This window comes from Pelobates fuscus, chromosome 8 (assembly GCF_036172605.1).
Source record: "Pelobates fuscus isolate aPelFus1 chromosome 8, aPelFus1.pri, whole genome shotgun sequence".
NCBI classification, from domain to species: domain Eukaryota; kingdom Metazoa; phylum Chordata; class Amphibia; order Anura; family Pelobatidae; genus Pelobates; species Pelobates fuscus.
In genome coordinates, this window is record NC_086324.1 from 86,314,484 (window position 1) to 86,330,384 (window position 15,901).

At 41.9% G+C, this 15,901-nt stretch overlaps 1 protein-coding gene across 3 annotated transcripts in view; it reads left to right on the plus strand.

Annotated features, from left to right (window-relative positions):
- The window catches only part of CFAP410 (cilia and flagella associated protein 410), a 65,749-nt gene that overhangs the window by 24,573 nt on the left and 25,275 nt on the right, over positions 1 to 15,901 (plus strand). For all 3 annotated transcript variants that reach the window (XM_063428810.1, XM_063428811.1, XM_063428812.1), the window contains exon 4: positions 12,357 to 12,586. In XM_063428810.1, coding sequence (XP_063284880.1) covers positions 12,357 to 12,586 — 230 coding nt within the window. The remainder of the gene's footprint in view (positions 1 to 12,356; positions 12,587 to 15,901) is intronic.

Consider the following 15,901-nt stretch of genomic DNA (forward strand, 5'->3'; position numbering starts at 1 on the left):
ACTTTTCCCGTAACTAGGATTTTATATAAATCCTATTTCCGAGAATATGAGATAAAATGCCAAACTTAATCTTGGTTCAAATTAACCCTTATATGAACAGCTAGGATAGATATCAAAATGGATATTTGCACCTACAATTCCCCTCTTAGATCATATCATGATCTATCTTACGGTAAATATCCATGGGAGGCCTGCGGCAGAGAAACAAGAGGAGGTATATTCAGACGTGCTAATCATGTCTGCGGGACTTTTATTATTTCTTCACCTCGATTTCCCCCATTTGCTCTGTGCCATAGGTTTACCCTTAAAGAGGAGTTCTAGCTGTTGATTTCAGCTTTTTCAATTATCTGTTGAACACATCTTTTAAGTGTACATCATGTTATCTGTATCTTGAGTCTTGGGTCAATATAGGCAAAGTGTATTTGTGAAGGCAAAGTGTTATTCCCAACAACGGGAATATTATTATTATTACAATTCAAAATGTAAGCTCGTATAGTCAAAACGGGAATAAGATCCATCCCCTCTTTGGACCAGGGTCCTGGATTACCATTCCACCCGGTGATCTGGGGCCAGGTCAAAAAAACCCAGTGGCAAAAACTCATATTTGAGGAAAAAAGCACACCTGGGGAAACTCTGAGTGAGGGCCATCCCCTCACGTTGACAGCATTAGTGACTTATAAAACCCTGCATTTGTAAGTAAATAGCTGGGTATCGGGATTGGGAAACATTTCTTGATTAGTTTCAAAAGGCCCATTTACATATTAAATCATGAGATAACTTATAATCAGTTTGTAATTCTAACAATAATCCCAATCATGACCTTGCATCCTATGTCTCCTAATTACATCCCTATTTCGATGGTCCAGTCATATCCACACTTAAAAAATGGGAATCCATCCTTGGTACACTCAACATACATCAATGACACACATAGTACATCCATGCCTGAGTAAGTAAACACTTCCTCTCTCTCCGGCTAACTCTACAAAAATAAAAATAACAAAATAGTTCAATAGTCCAGCATAGTCCAGCATAGTCCTAAAAATAGTCTTTCAAGGAGAATAAAGAATGTTAGACACCATAAACTTTGTTCCATAATCTTAGACACCATAACATAGCTAAGGGTAGCAATATGGCTGACAACAAGACAATGTCAGCTTCCACATAGTTCTTAATTCTTCTGTTTGCTGGATGTTCACCACAATGCTCTTTGCAACACCCCAATTGTTGAAAGGGTTAATACAGACATAGCGGCATTAGACAGCACTGCACCTTCAGGACTTTCCAAGTCAGTCTATGTACTCATAAGTAAGCATTTTAGTTTCTTCGGCCAGCATGGATTTTGACCAAACAGATTTAATTGCAAAAAAAGGTAGGTAGGTAGGCAGGTAGGTCAGCCAGAGAGATTGGTGTGTAGTCCCAAATATCAGGCGGCACAAATACTCCAGTATGGTCTCTATAATCATACAAACACAAGGATCAGTACGACATCAATAACTTCATTATCTAGGCTAAACTCAAATTAGAGACTAAAGTTAAACCCTTAACTTGTGTAACATGTACTTCTCTTAGCTTTGCTTATATTTCATTGCATTGTCCTTTATACAATTGTAATACATAATTTCCCTTTAGAATGCCTTTGCATGGATGAGAGAAGCACTCATTCTATATAAATGCTTGTTGAGTACTAAAACACTAACATATACATATTGGAATAATTCCTAATAATTCCTAATAAAATACTGTTCTTAAACTTAAACCGTAATTTGATAATCCCAATTAATTACTTTAATAGAATTGGAATGCTGAATTCTGTCAAAAATGTTGTGGACCCAGGTAACATTTTTTTTTTTTTTTTTTTTTAAACCAAAACCTTTTATAGATCCCGATGTCCAAAAAGCCACCAGTTCTGTATGTGTGTGATCATGTTTAATGCATGGTGGAACCTCCATAGAGTTATCCCACTTAAACAATATTTTTTTTCAGAACAACTAGGAATGAAATAGGAGAAACAAAATGAATTACTGTTGTTGCAAAGTGCTTTGTTTAATACAGAGTTGTCTTGCTTTGCTAAAATTGCAAGTGGCCTCTGATAAGGAAGGGGCAGCAAACTGTAGACATGTGTTATATTAAGTTGCCCTCACTTGTCAGGTCTTGTAAACTCACTTATTTTATTGCAGATGCCTCTATGATACCACGTTACAAATTGACTAAGCATACTTATTATTATCCTATTTTATTTTAGTTATTTCACATTGCGCAGCCTATGCAAACAATGTCTACATCTCAACTTCAGCTTGTACTTTCCCTAAGAGCCATTAATACGGTTTCCATAAGAGCCAGCATTAATACTGTTTTATCTATATATAAAACATTAAGAACATGAACCATCTGTGTATTAGGCTGAGGTTGTTGAGTGTGGGTATAGGTTTGAATCTGTGGTTGGTATTGAGGAACCTGCCAGGGTGGGTCCAGGAGCACCACAGGCACCAGGGAAGCCAGAGGCACCAGGGAAGCCAGAGGCACCAGGGAAGCCAGGGGCACCAGCAATACCAGGAGTACCAGTGGGGCCAGCTTGATCAGGTTCACCACGAGTACCTTGGGGTGAACCCCTGCTCTCCACAATTAAAACAATTAAAACAGTGCTGAAGTTGCCACCTCTACAAAAGTTAGACCCTTTGATAAAATTCTCTACCTCTGCCTCCAAAACTTGTCTGATTCAATCTCCTATCACCTCCCAAATGTCCTCGTCTCCCCTGCTTAAGATCACAATCCTTTGTGACCGATCCAACATACTTTTCCCTCTTTCTTTATATCAAAACAACCTGCTGTATCTTTCTCATGAAGCATATTCCATATGCAGGTCGAGATTACCTAACTCACCTAACTCACACCCCCTCTTTGTGTACACTTCTTAGTGTACCACACAGATATAATATTAATAAGCTTTTGAAGAATTAGTACATAAACAGTGAAAGCAGAGTCTTCCTACAGGGTTTGCAATACTGACAGTCTGGGTCATAGGTGTAATGCAGTTAGTTACTTTTCTATTGTTAGAATACATTGAAAACATATATTGCAAATATTAAAATCATATTGCATATCAAATATATTGCAAATATTGCAAATATTAAAATCATATTGCAGCCGTTTCCTACACCTATAAGGATATGGTTGTTATACTTCAATTGAGTTCAAATTGAGTATCAAAAGACTAACCACAAAAACTAAACTTTATATGCTTATCAAAAATGAGTTTAACCCCTTAGAGAGTTAATAGGGTGACCTCTTCCCATAGTATGGTTCCTTTTAGAATTATTATATTATTTATTCTCTTCTGGGTCTGCAAAATGCTTTCAATATACCAATACAAATATAATACAGTAGTTTAGAATTGCCTCAAAATAAATTGTCTGATCTCTATTAAAAATACCATTTCATCATTTTGCTATAATCAATGAGGCATATTAGATGAATCTTAATCTGGGAAAAAACGTATCCACTTCTGGTCATTCATTAATTTTGTACTTGTAAAATACATAATATAACAATTATTTATGTTAAAGATAACGCTAAATACTCCCCTAATAATATGAAGAATGAGAGATCCACGATTTTGAAAAGCAGATTTTTTCCAGGGGCCCCTTTTTCGTGAGCTGATCAGCATTTAATCTGTTGTAAAAAGACACTAAAAGCTTGCGTTAATGACATGCAAATATTCTTTAAATAGTCTTCATACTCATTGTAATATCACACATGTCCTCTTATAACACAGAACACAACGAATGTAGCAGATATCCAGCAGACATCCCAACACAAAAACCCATTAATGGACAGGCAATTAACTCAATCCAAAATACATTATTAAATGTCACACCCAAAAGAAACACAGACATAATGTAGGTTTCCCTTGTTTGTGCATTCTGCAACTATGCAAGCAGTACTGCTTTAAGATCAGAAAACCTGGCAGCTGGACTGGAAAGTCGAATTTTGGCAAGAAGTCCATTATTACAACAGAATTTTGGAAAACAGCTAAAACTTAGCGTGTTTTTTTTTTTTTTTTTCTTTAAGGATTACAACTCATATTGCTCTTGGACTAGTATTCAATAATAAATCAGTTATTTAATAGATTATTACGCTGCCACTTCCATCTGTGTCAATACTGAGACAAACGTATTTAAATATAATTTAAAATAGCACAGCAAATTACCCATTAACATACATGACAATCAAACTGTATACTTTAAAATGAGTAACCAAAACACATTTATCACAATCACCATTTACACAGAATTCACTTTTAACAGTTAGTATCAATTTTATTTAAGAGTTCTGGTACCAAAGGTTTTCTTATTAAAGAAGGGATCCCGTATGGCCATATAACGCGTTTAACTTAAACATTTGTATAACACTTGCATTAACCAGTTGCAACATATGTACCTTATCAATAGAATTTCTCTCCTATACGCTTATAGAACATTTGGACCAGATTACACAGACATGGTATCACCTGCATTTGTCAGAACTCTCAAACACTCAAAATATTTATACTACTCCATGTTAAAAGCATGGGAAATTTTGACCGGTCAATTTGAGTTCCCAAAAGTCATAAAAACACAGGTAAAAACCTTTGTCCATGGTTTCTGATCCTACATTCTATGACCAAAATTTCAAACCCACTTCTGCACAGGGGGTCCACCATTTGGGTCACAATCAATAAAATCTCTGCATCCCCAGACAACAATTTACAGATTTTCACAATTCTACAGAATACATACAATTTAAAGCATTTACAACATGTCAGGTACCTGTAGCAAGCAAGTTAGTTTACAGCACGAAATGAAGCATGTGCTGAAAATATAAATTTCATATTAATTTATAATCATCTACATTTACAACATGAATTTGTAGACCCCCTTAATGAACCTCTATTTTTTTCTTTTATTTATCATCACCTTTACATGTACTTTTGACATTCCCTCAATTATTTTATTCCCTTAATTCTCATACCTGGTTTGGACACCCTCAGGGCTTCAGAAGAGCTGCCAATCCTTTCTTCCTGGGCAGGTGGTAAAAGGGAGCTTTATGGAGCAGTGGGAACCCCTTGTTCCTGCTTGGGTAGGTCTAACTTATCACAGCAAGGATAGCACCCAAATCATTATTGTCTTTAGGGGACAGGCTGGGTATAATCAGGAGGGAGTAATGGTTTGGAGTTGTTAAAAACAGCCTCATTCCCATTTTATTTATCTTAACCCCCTTATCACAGACTTCATGCTTAAAATCAAAGTTGCACAGTCAAATAAAACAGCACATAAAGTAGCAAGCTTGAGTAATGCCAAACATCCATCATACAGGGTTAAAACCACTTTTTTTTTTTTTTTTTTTTTTTTTATCGTTAATAAACTTTCTTTGCAAAAGTGACATGAACATAAACATGTACATAAACTGTTTGCAAAAGTTACATGTACATATACAACAACTCAGTCTGCCAAGACTGAAAACCAGTTTTACAACCTACAAAAGGCAACCCTTACAAAGAGGGACCATGGGACGTCTCCCATACACACTTTTACCACCTGCCAAAGGTGAACCCCTAACAAAGAGGAAAAGTCCAGATAATTGTGCACAAAACCGCCTGCCAAAGGCACTCCTCCTACCAAAGGAGTTAAACAAGTCTACCTGAGACTTAAAAAAACCATGTCTACTAAAGACATTATGCATTGAAAATCCCCTTTAAAAATTAAAATAGTAAGAAACCCCAATAAATAACAAAGCAATGTGTGGGTGATAGGAGATGCAGGTAAAGAAGGTCTTCAAAGAACCCCTTACCTGACATCTCCGCTCCGACCAATTGCCCCCAAAACTTCTGACACCAATGGACGTATGTCCGCGTGGGTTCGAACCCCACTTCTGGTACCAAGTTGTTGGGGTTAAAATCAGCTATATACGAAACTCTCTCAGTTAGATGGATATTTTGCTAGAGCCACACCCTCTGTGATAGACAGGATCCCGGGAATCAGCCAAGAAGACAAGAGATGTGTTCTATAACCAATTCAAAGTTTATTATACAGTCATATGCATTTATACCCCACTCTCATGTCGGTGGGGGCCATGAGCATTAGTGACATAATTTGTTTTTCACAAGTTATAAACAGCTGTTTCTAGTTATAATCTTTCGCAATATAACGCAATACATATTTGATTAAAACCAGATATTTACAAAATACCGATATCTTGGACAATTAACAAGAACATTTCGAAATCAGTACTTTTCCCGTAACTAGGATTTTATATAAATCCTATTTCCGAGAATATGAGATAAAATGCCAAACTTAATCTTGGTTCAAATTAACCCTTATATGAACAGCTAGGATAGATATCAAAATGGATATTTGCACCTACAAAACGTTCATATGAGGTAATAATAAAGGGAAGAGCCAAAAACTCTGACCTGTCTGCGATGGAGCAGTAAAGAGGAGGAGGAGGAGCCAGTTTACTGGGATAATATACTCCCTGTTTGCATTTTGATTGGTTTAAATGTTTTCACTTTCTTTACTGCTGTGGAGTTTAGTAAAGAGAGTAATGCCAAATAGGAAGCCTCCTGTAAAATTTTGTTTCTTGTAATGGGTATTAAACTTCCAAGACAAACATACCAACTTCTAAAATTGTTTCACATTGAAATTTTATTTTAGACATTGTAGTTTGTGGCCTGTAACTTTCAAAATAAACTGAAATCCTACACATATTATGTATTTTGTAAATCAAGACACATAAATTAATTCCTTTTTCTAAGCTGGACATATTATGCACACATTATTATTGCCAAAACTTGGGGGAAAAAAGCGTTTTTTTGTTTTTTTCCCCACATTATTTTGCATTTTTTTTTGTCAAAAGTAGGAATTTTTACATGTATATGTCACATCAAATTAAAGCGTTTTTTGTTGTCTAAAAAACGGTATATAATATGGGGGCGGGGCCTGGCTGCCAACCGAGATGGCCGCATACAGAGTGTGCTCCGGGTAAAACACTCCAGCAGAGCCCTAATTCAGAACCTTTACACCAGCAAACTCGACTACCTGAAAGCAGGCAAAAGCAGACTTTACTTCTGCAACACCTGAAAGACTCCTGGATACAAAATGAGCAGCCTGTTCTCGGCACACAACTGCGGCCTACCTGGGGGTGCTGGCGTGGAAGAAGCGGCCGATCTTCCTGCTGGCTATCCGGCTGCTAAAGGTGGAAGCGACAGGGGCTCCCCCCCCCCCTTGCCGGTGGGGGTTATCCTGGCACCAGCACTCACACCGCAACCACGACCACTCGGTGGCCCTGCGACACAGCACATGTCCCCGCTGGAAGAATCGGCGGAAGCCAAGATGGCGGGAGCAAGACCCCACAACTTGCCACAAGGCCCGAGGGAAACAACTCTCACTAAGCTGGACGCACTACTCACAGAATTTTGGCGCAAGCTCGAAGAGAGGCAACGGAGTACCAGCAAGCTAGACCTCTCACCTCCGGCTGCTGACATAAAGAGCCGAAACCAGCCCACACCTAAAGCACCGGAGGCCCACAGACAGGAAGCCTCCACTCGACGACCACACGCCGCGTGGGTCTGCCGCTCCTCTCTAGCTACCCATGCATTCGCTCGCACTAAGAAGAGGAAGACAGTCCGCAGGAAGAGTGCAGTTCCATCAAAGCCAACTCACAGGCAATGCCTTATCAAGCTACAAACCACCAGGCGAATCACCGCCGCAACGCAGAAAGTGAGGAGGCCGGCTGGATGCCACCGACTCCTATGGCTGAGCCCTACCGCCAACGGCACACCTCGCACCCTTTGAGAGATCCTGCCCATCACAAAGAGAGGCACCAAGGAAGAGGGTCGCTGTCCCATGTGATGATTGACGCTACTCCCCAAGCCTGCACCTACCTGAGCTCACCAGGGACGGACAAGGTCCTGTACCTACCCTGCCTTACTGGACAGTCCACTGGTTGCGACTGTAGATACCCACTGAGGGGCATCGGGTAGCTGTAAACGCAGGGCCATATCCGCATGCGCATTACGTCTCCCCATAGGAAAGCATTGAAAAATCATTTCAATACTTTCCTTTGGTGTTTTGAGCGACGCTGGAGGTCCTCACACAGCGTGAGGACGTCCAGCGACGCTCTAGCACAGGTTTCCTGTGCTAGAACCCAGGAAGTGACCTCTAGTGGCTGTCTAATAGATGAGCAGACTCCAATGAGCAGAAGTGGTCTGGGTGCCTAGAGTGTCCCTTTAAGGCAAACCTCAGGTGATTACTACCCTAACAATTCGCCTTGCTAGTTTTAGCTAAAAGGCAGTATCCTTAAAGCGGCACTGTCATGCCGAACTTACCTTTCCTCAATCTCTTCCTCTTCTCCCCCTCTCTCAGGATCTGTTCTTCTTTTCTTCCTGTCTTCTTTAGTTTTCTTTAAAACCATAAGACAAAGTAGGGACTCTTTGTCTTATGGGATTCCTCCGCTTGACCAGCTCTGACCAGCGGAGGAGCAAAGTGTGCTTCATTTCCGCTGGTCAGAGCAATTTTCCCATGATCCCTAGCTTTCCTCCCTGTTCCCACAATGCTTCCTGTCAGTATTGCCGAACGTCCTGTCACTTAGACAGAACGCCGGCAAAACTGCCGAATTGCATCCTAACAGAATGAGCACTGTTTCTCCATTGGTGTTAGGATGCAATTCGGTACTTTGTTTGTATCGGAATTTCATTCTAATGAATGAAACTCCGATCCTATTCATTGCCGCGGCTGCATCTTGCAGCCGCTTAGTAGATAACTCCCTAATTCCCACGGTATCAGGGAGCTATCTACTAAAAGGCTGAAAGACCTGAATTGGTCTTTCAGCCAACTTTACTAATACTAAGTAAAGATTACTTAGTATTAGTAAATAATATGCCCCTACTCGCTATACCGCGAGTAGGGGCATGTCTAGTAAGCAGTGAGCAGCCTGTGGCTGCTCACTGTAAAAAACAAAAAACAACAAAAAAAAACTAATAAACACCCCCCCTCCCCTGCGCGGGGGTTAAAGATTGGGGGGGGGGGGACCTACTGTCTTCCCTCCTGGCCCCCACCCCTGCGCGGTGGGTGGGGGCCCTAATAAAACAATAAGGGGGGGGACCTACTGTCCTCCCCCCCGGCCCCCACCCCTGCGCGGTGGGTGGGGGCCCCTAATAAAACAATAAGGGGGGGGACCTACTGTCCTCCCCCCCGGCCCCCACCCCTGCGCGGTGGGTGGGGGCCCTAATAAAACAATAAGGGGGGGACCTATTGTCCTCCCCCCTGGCCCCCACCCATGCGCGGTGGGTGGGGGCCCTAATAAAACAATAAGGGGGGGGGACCTATTGTCCTCCCCCCCCTGGCCCCCACCCCTGCGCGGTGGGTGGGGGCCCTAATAAAACAATAAGGGGGGGGGACCTATTGTCCTCCCCCCCCCCCTGGCCCCCACCCCTGCGCTGTGGGTGGGGGCCCTAATAAAAACAATAAGGGGGGGGGACCTACTGTCCTCCCCCCCCGGCCCCCACCCCTGAGTGGTGGGTGGGGGCCCTAATAAAACAATAAGGGGGGGGACCTACTGTCCTCCCCCCTAGCCCCCACCCCTGCGCGGTGGGTGGGGGCCCTAAATGAACCCCCCCCCCATCAAGGTGACTAGGGGTCCCAAGCCCCTAGTCACCCCCCACCCAAAACATTCTATCCCCTACCTACCCCCCTCACCCTAAAAATAGTGAGGGGGGAATAAAATAACTAACCTGTAAAAAATCCATTTTTGAAATCCATCCAATCACACTGCTCTGTGTCATTTTACAAGCGTGGGAAAGTTCTTTGGAATTTTCCCACGCTTGTAAAATGACACAGAGCACTGTGATTGGATGGCTTGAAAACCATCCAATCACAGTGATCTGTCATTTTACAAGCGTGGGAAAGTTCTTTTGAATTTTCCCACGCTGTGTAAAATGACACAGAGCACTCTGATTGGCTTAAACCAACCAATCATTGTGTTCTAAGCCTAATTGCAGGGCGGGGCAAGGCTTTATAAGCCTTGACCCGCCCTGCGGAGCTCAGTACGCGGCGTGCCCTCCATGGGTGAAGATGGATTAATTTTTGTTTGCGCTCGTTTTTTTTTTTTTTTTTTAAAGTGCGACGGGTTTATGGATTTTTATTTGGCCTTTTGGGGGGCTGAAGTAAGAAGAATTTAGAAAAAAGAAGACGTCAAATGGTAAGTTTAATTTTTTTTTTTTTACAGGTTAGTTATTTTATTCCCCCCTCACTATTTTTAGGGTGAGGGGGGTAGGTAGGGGATAGAATGTTTTGGGTGGGGGGTGACTAGGGGCTTGGGACCCCTAGTCACCCTGATGGGGGGGGGGGGGTCATTTAGGGCCACCACCCACCGCGCAGGGGTGGGGGCCAGGGGGGGAGGACAGTAGGTCCCCCCCCCTTATTGTTTTATTAGGGCCCCCACCCACCGCGCAGGGGTGGGGGCCGGGGGGGAGGACAAAAGGTCCCCCCCCCTTATTGTTTTATTAGGGCCCCCACCCACCGCGCAGGGGGGGAGGACAGTAGGTCCCCCCCCTTCTTGTTTTATTAGGGCCCCCACCCACCGCGCAGGGGTGGGGGCCAGGGGGGGAGGACAGTAGGTCCCCCCCCTTATTGTTTTATTAGGGCCCCCACCCACCGCGCAGGGGTGGGGGCCAGGGGGGGAGGACAGTAGGTCCCCCCCCTTATTGTTTTATTAGGGCCCCCACCCACCGCGCAGGGGTGGGGGCCGGGGGGAGGACAAAAGGTCCCCCCCTTATTGTTTTATTAGGGCCCCCACCCACCGCGCAGGGGTGGGGGCCAGGGGGGAGGACAATAGGTCCCCCCCCCTTATTGTTTTATTAGGGCCCCCACCCACCGCTCAGGGGTGGGGGCCGGGGGGGAGGACAGAAGGTCCGTCCCCCCTTATTGTTTTATTAGGGCCCCCACCCACCGCTCAGGGGTGGGGGCCGGGGGGGGGGACAGTAGGTCCCCCCCTTATTACCATTTTTTTTTTTTTACAGTGAGCAGCCACAGGCTGCTCACTGTTTAGTGGACATGCCCCTACTCGCGGTATAGCGAGTAGGGGTATTGGGGATTTTAATCTCCCTTGTGCTAGTATGGGGGTCATATTGACCCCCATAGAGTGAGGGGGGGGACATGGGGGGCTTAGGAAGTGGTGGGGAGCACTGCTCCCTGCCGCTTCTATAGTTACATATTACAAGGAGGGAGCTGCACGCCGGTAGCTCCCTCCTTGTAATAAACTGAACGAACAAACTAACACTGATACACAGTGTTAAGTTTGTTCGTCTTATTTTTCTATTCATTCATTCGTCTGTCTGATGAATGAATGAATAGGTGAAATTCCCGTTCGCATGTCCAGGTGTTTCACTGGGCATGTGCGGGAATCTCACAGTCTGTCTAGTGTGGGCAGATGACGTGTCCCACAGGGACTTCACCTACCTACACAAAGATGGCGGCGCCCTGAATATAGATCGGGGCAGAAGATAAAGAATTAAAAAGAGGTAATGTGGGGGGCTTAGGGGCATTTGGGGGTGACTAGGGGGTCGATTGGATGTAGTGGAGGCGGGAGGGGGGTTAAAAAAAAAACGGGATTCGGCATGACAGTGCCGCTTTAATGAGACAGAAAGGGGTAATTCCTACAAATTAACTAACCCTTAATATGCCACACATGAAGTGGGTTGGAGCATTGTAACATGACGGTGTAATACAAAAGCAGCTAAAAACAAACATAGAATAAGCCCTGCACTCAAACACCCATTACTCTTGGGAAACCACAATGGCTTTATTATTCATCAGTCAAAATATATAAACAAAACCAAAAACTTTTACCTACACATTATTCCAAATTCTTGTGCACATCTAAATAACATAGTTTTACAACTGCTGCAATGGCCATTAAAAGTGCAAGATCATCTGCCAGCGTCAAGGCTAGTTTTACTCTGAAAGGCAAAATCTCTGTCGAGTGAGAGAAATACTTATGAAAAACCCTGAAATTTACCTTGTAATATGCAATTTAGATGCATGCTTTAACCTCACAAGCTCTGGATAAAGCTGCGGTTTGTGGCTGAAATGTTGACCTTTTAATTATAATTTACATTTGCTTAAACTATGTGTAGCATCCATCGAGTTATGCAGAATAGCATTATGTCTCTAATCTCCATGACGTTATGTACCCTGCCCAAACATTAGATCAAATAAATAGTGCCTGCTTTATGATAAAGAAAATAAATAAATCAGAACTTTTTAGATATAGACAATATAATATTAATAATAATAATAATATCATCTCATTATTTGCAGTGTAAATAGCATATTCACATTGGAACCACTAAGTCATTGTCAGAATCTGACTGAGCTCTACTTGAGAAAGAACAATATTTCCAACTTGTGTGAGCTGTATTACTTGAAACAACTTCCTAGACTTAAGATCCTATGGCTATCTGAGAATCCTTGCTGTGGTACAGATCCACATAAATACAGAATGACTGTGATTCGTAATCTTCCCAACCTTCAGAAACTTGACAATCAAGGTAAGAAATGTTCAGAACTGTTAATTGTTAATGCGGATCTGTCGCTGTCTGGGGACTTTGCAAATTAAATTTTTTTTTTTTTTTTTAAATCGTGTTTACCTGCTTCTTTTCAGCCTGCAGGCAAAAACGACTAAAGCTTGAGTAACACCCGAAAGCTTGTCAATTCAAATTACTATTAGTAAATTAAAAAGTATTATAAAAGAAACTGCACTACCTCATTATTTTGCATCTACATTACTGGTCTAATGCAGGAACTTAAATATCAGAATTGCTAAACAATTAATTAAATAAAATGCTGGTCAAACAATAGGACATTATCCTTGTGACAGCTAAACTTTGCTGCTATTTAAGAATTACTCTTAAATACCCTACAGTGCCCCTCTTCCTCCCACCCCCCACCCCTAGTTGCTGAAGGGGTTAAAAATCTTCAATGCTTTCCTATGGGGATTTCGGCAACGCTCTAGGTTCTCACATAGCGTGAGGACGTCCAGCGTCGTATAACACACTTTTCATGTTCTAAGAACATGGAAGTCCCTCTAGTGGCATGCTGATAGACAGCCACTAGAGGAGGACTTAACCCTGCAAGGTAAATATTGCAGTTTATGAAAACTGAGATAATTACACTTGCAGGGTTAAGGGTAGTGGGAGTTGGCACCTAGACCACTCCAATGGGCAGAAGTGGTCTGGGTGCCTGGAGTATCCCTTTAAGTATTTGACAAAATACCTGGGTCCTACCTTGCTCCCGCCACCTCCTCACTTGCTGCCTGAAGATCCTGCAACTGAACTAGGCCCAGCCATGCAGGGCTGCACTTATTGGCTGAGAACGCTCAAACGATTCTCTCAGCTTATGAGTCAGCCCTGCTCTCCTGGTCTTCCTGCTCAGAAGCTACTGCAAAGCAGCAGGGGAGGCAGTGGTGGGCAAATCACGTTGTCAAATCATGCTTAAACTGTTTACTTACTGTGTGAGGGCGCCAGGGCATTCCTGCCTCCATAACCTATACAACCGGCCATTGTGGTTAAGCGTTCAGTTCAGCTGATAAAATTTCCCAGAAGTTTACTTTATTCAATTGAATTTAAACTGTATTGAGTCAAATGGGCCCCAGCTATTTTCAATTGTATCTGTTTGCTGCAGTAGCATATGTTGAATTAAAAATAAGCTAAATTGCAATTATCTCTAAAACTGAAGGAACTTAAGCAATCGGTGTGCATGAAGATTAAATATATCAGCATTATTAAATCAAATTACCAAATTCCTCACTGGCAATTCTCATATTTACTAAAGCCAAATGTGGTCGTAAATTGAATGGCCTGAGCAAATCTGCAGCCATCAACTGGATGCATTTGATGTCCAGATTAAAATTGATGCTTTCACATCTGGATCCTATACAAAGTATAGGAATCCAAAGATTCACAAAGAACCAATGTTAATCAAATTTGGAGTAGTATGCATCTGGTAGGATGCACATTAGCAAATTATCATTCACTTGCTGTTATCTGACGACTATATTGGGGTCAAGAAGGAATTTTTTCCTAGTTTGTAGCAAAATTGGAAGCGCTTCAGACTAGGTTTTTTGCCTTCTTTTGGATCAACAGCAACAACATATGTGAGGAAGGCTGAACTTGATGGACGCAAGTCTCTTTTCAGCTATGTAACTGAATTATAATTTAAGAACTTGTGCAGCCAGCAGGCAAATGGTTAAAAAAAGGGGGTTAATTAAGTGGCAGTTGGGCAGTGCTTGCTAGCCAGCCGTTGCATAGAATAATAAAATAAGAATAATAAATAAATAAGCCTTTTATTACTTTATTTATTTGTATTTTTTGGGGGGGTATTTTACGTCCCTTTGCCTTCTCCCCATGCCACATCTATAGACCTAAAATTAAATTGTCCCTTTTTGGGAGGTTCATAACGGGTGTCTATATTTTTCAACTGGAGACTATGCATTTATTCTGAGTCACTTTGGATTGTTAGTGAATTAGTTTACTAGTAAATTAAGAATGTATTGATACTTTAGAGAGAGTTCAGAGAAGGACTACTAAACTGGTTCATTGATTACAGGATAAAACTTACAAGGAAAGGTTAAAGGATCTTAACATGTATAGCTTGGAGGAAAGACGAGACAGGGGGGATATGATAGAAACATTTAAATACATGAAGGCAATCCACACAGTAAATGAGGAGAGAAGCACAGGTTTAAAAATAATATCGGTAGGTACTATTTTACTGAGAGTGTAGTGGATGCATGGAATAGCCTTCCAGCTAAAGTGGTACATGTTAACACAGTGAAGGAGTTTAAGCGTGTGTGGTATAGGCATTAGGTTATCCTAGGTGAAAGATAAGGCCAGGGACCTAATGAGAGTATGCCGTATGCTTCTTTTCTGCTGTAAGCTGTTGTGGTTATGGTGCTGGTTATGGTTCCTTTAAGGGGCCAGGTTACAATGCCATTCACATGGAGGACAATCTGCCAACAAATTGTTTTCTTTATTGCTTATTAGAGTTGTCATATCCTGTTAATCTTTATATAAAACTATAAAAAGGGCAACATATTTTTCATAATTTCTATTCATATTTCTATTTCTCCTCCTCCAACGTAATGTGTGCCCTAGGAATATACTGGGCTATGATGTATATTCTAAAATATAGAATATACATTTTAATGAGATGTATATTAAAGGAACACTATAGGGTCAGGAAGACAAGCATGTATTCTTGAGCTTATAGTGTTAAAACCACATTCTACCCCCTAAATTTAGTAAAATCTTACCTTTATACCAGTCTGCTGCTGCTGACTTTGCCACTGATCTGCCTATTGGCCAACATCATCAATAGTGGTGATCTGAGCCAATCACAATGCTTTCCTATAGGAAAGCTTTGGATTAGCTGAGACTGTCAAGGAGGCAGATCAGGGGCAGAGCCAGCATAAGTCAAACAAAGCCCTGGCCAATCAGCATCTCCATATAGAGATGCATTGAATCAATGCATCTGTATGAGAAAAGTGAATGGCACACTGAATGGCAGTGCTGCACACTGTGCAGCACTAACCCAGAAGCCCCTCTAGTAACTATCTGAAGAGTGGCCAGTGGAGGTTCAATGCGACTATTATTATTATTTTATTTATATAGCGCCATCAGATTCCGTAGCGCTGTACAATGGGTGGACTAACAGACATTACAGTCTCTTAAAATAAGTCACAGCCGTGAAAGTAGCTAGTTTCTTTCTCCTATATTGCTTTTAGTTTTATTTTCAAATCATTATATATTTTTAATATTTTAAACAATACAATAAAAGTTATATTTTATACCTTTCTCATTCATAGA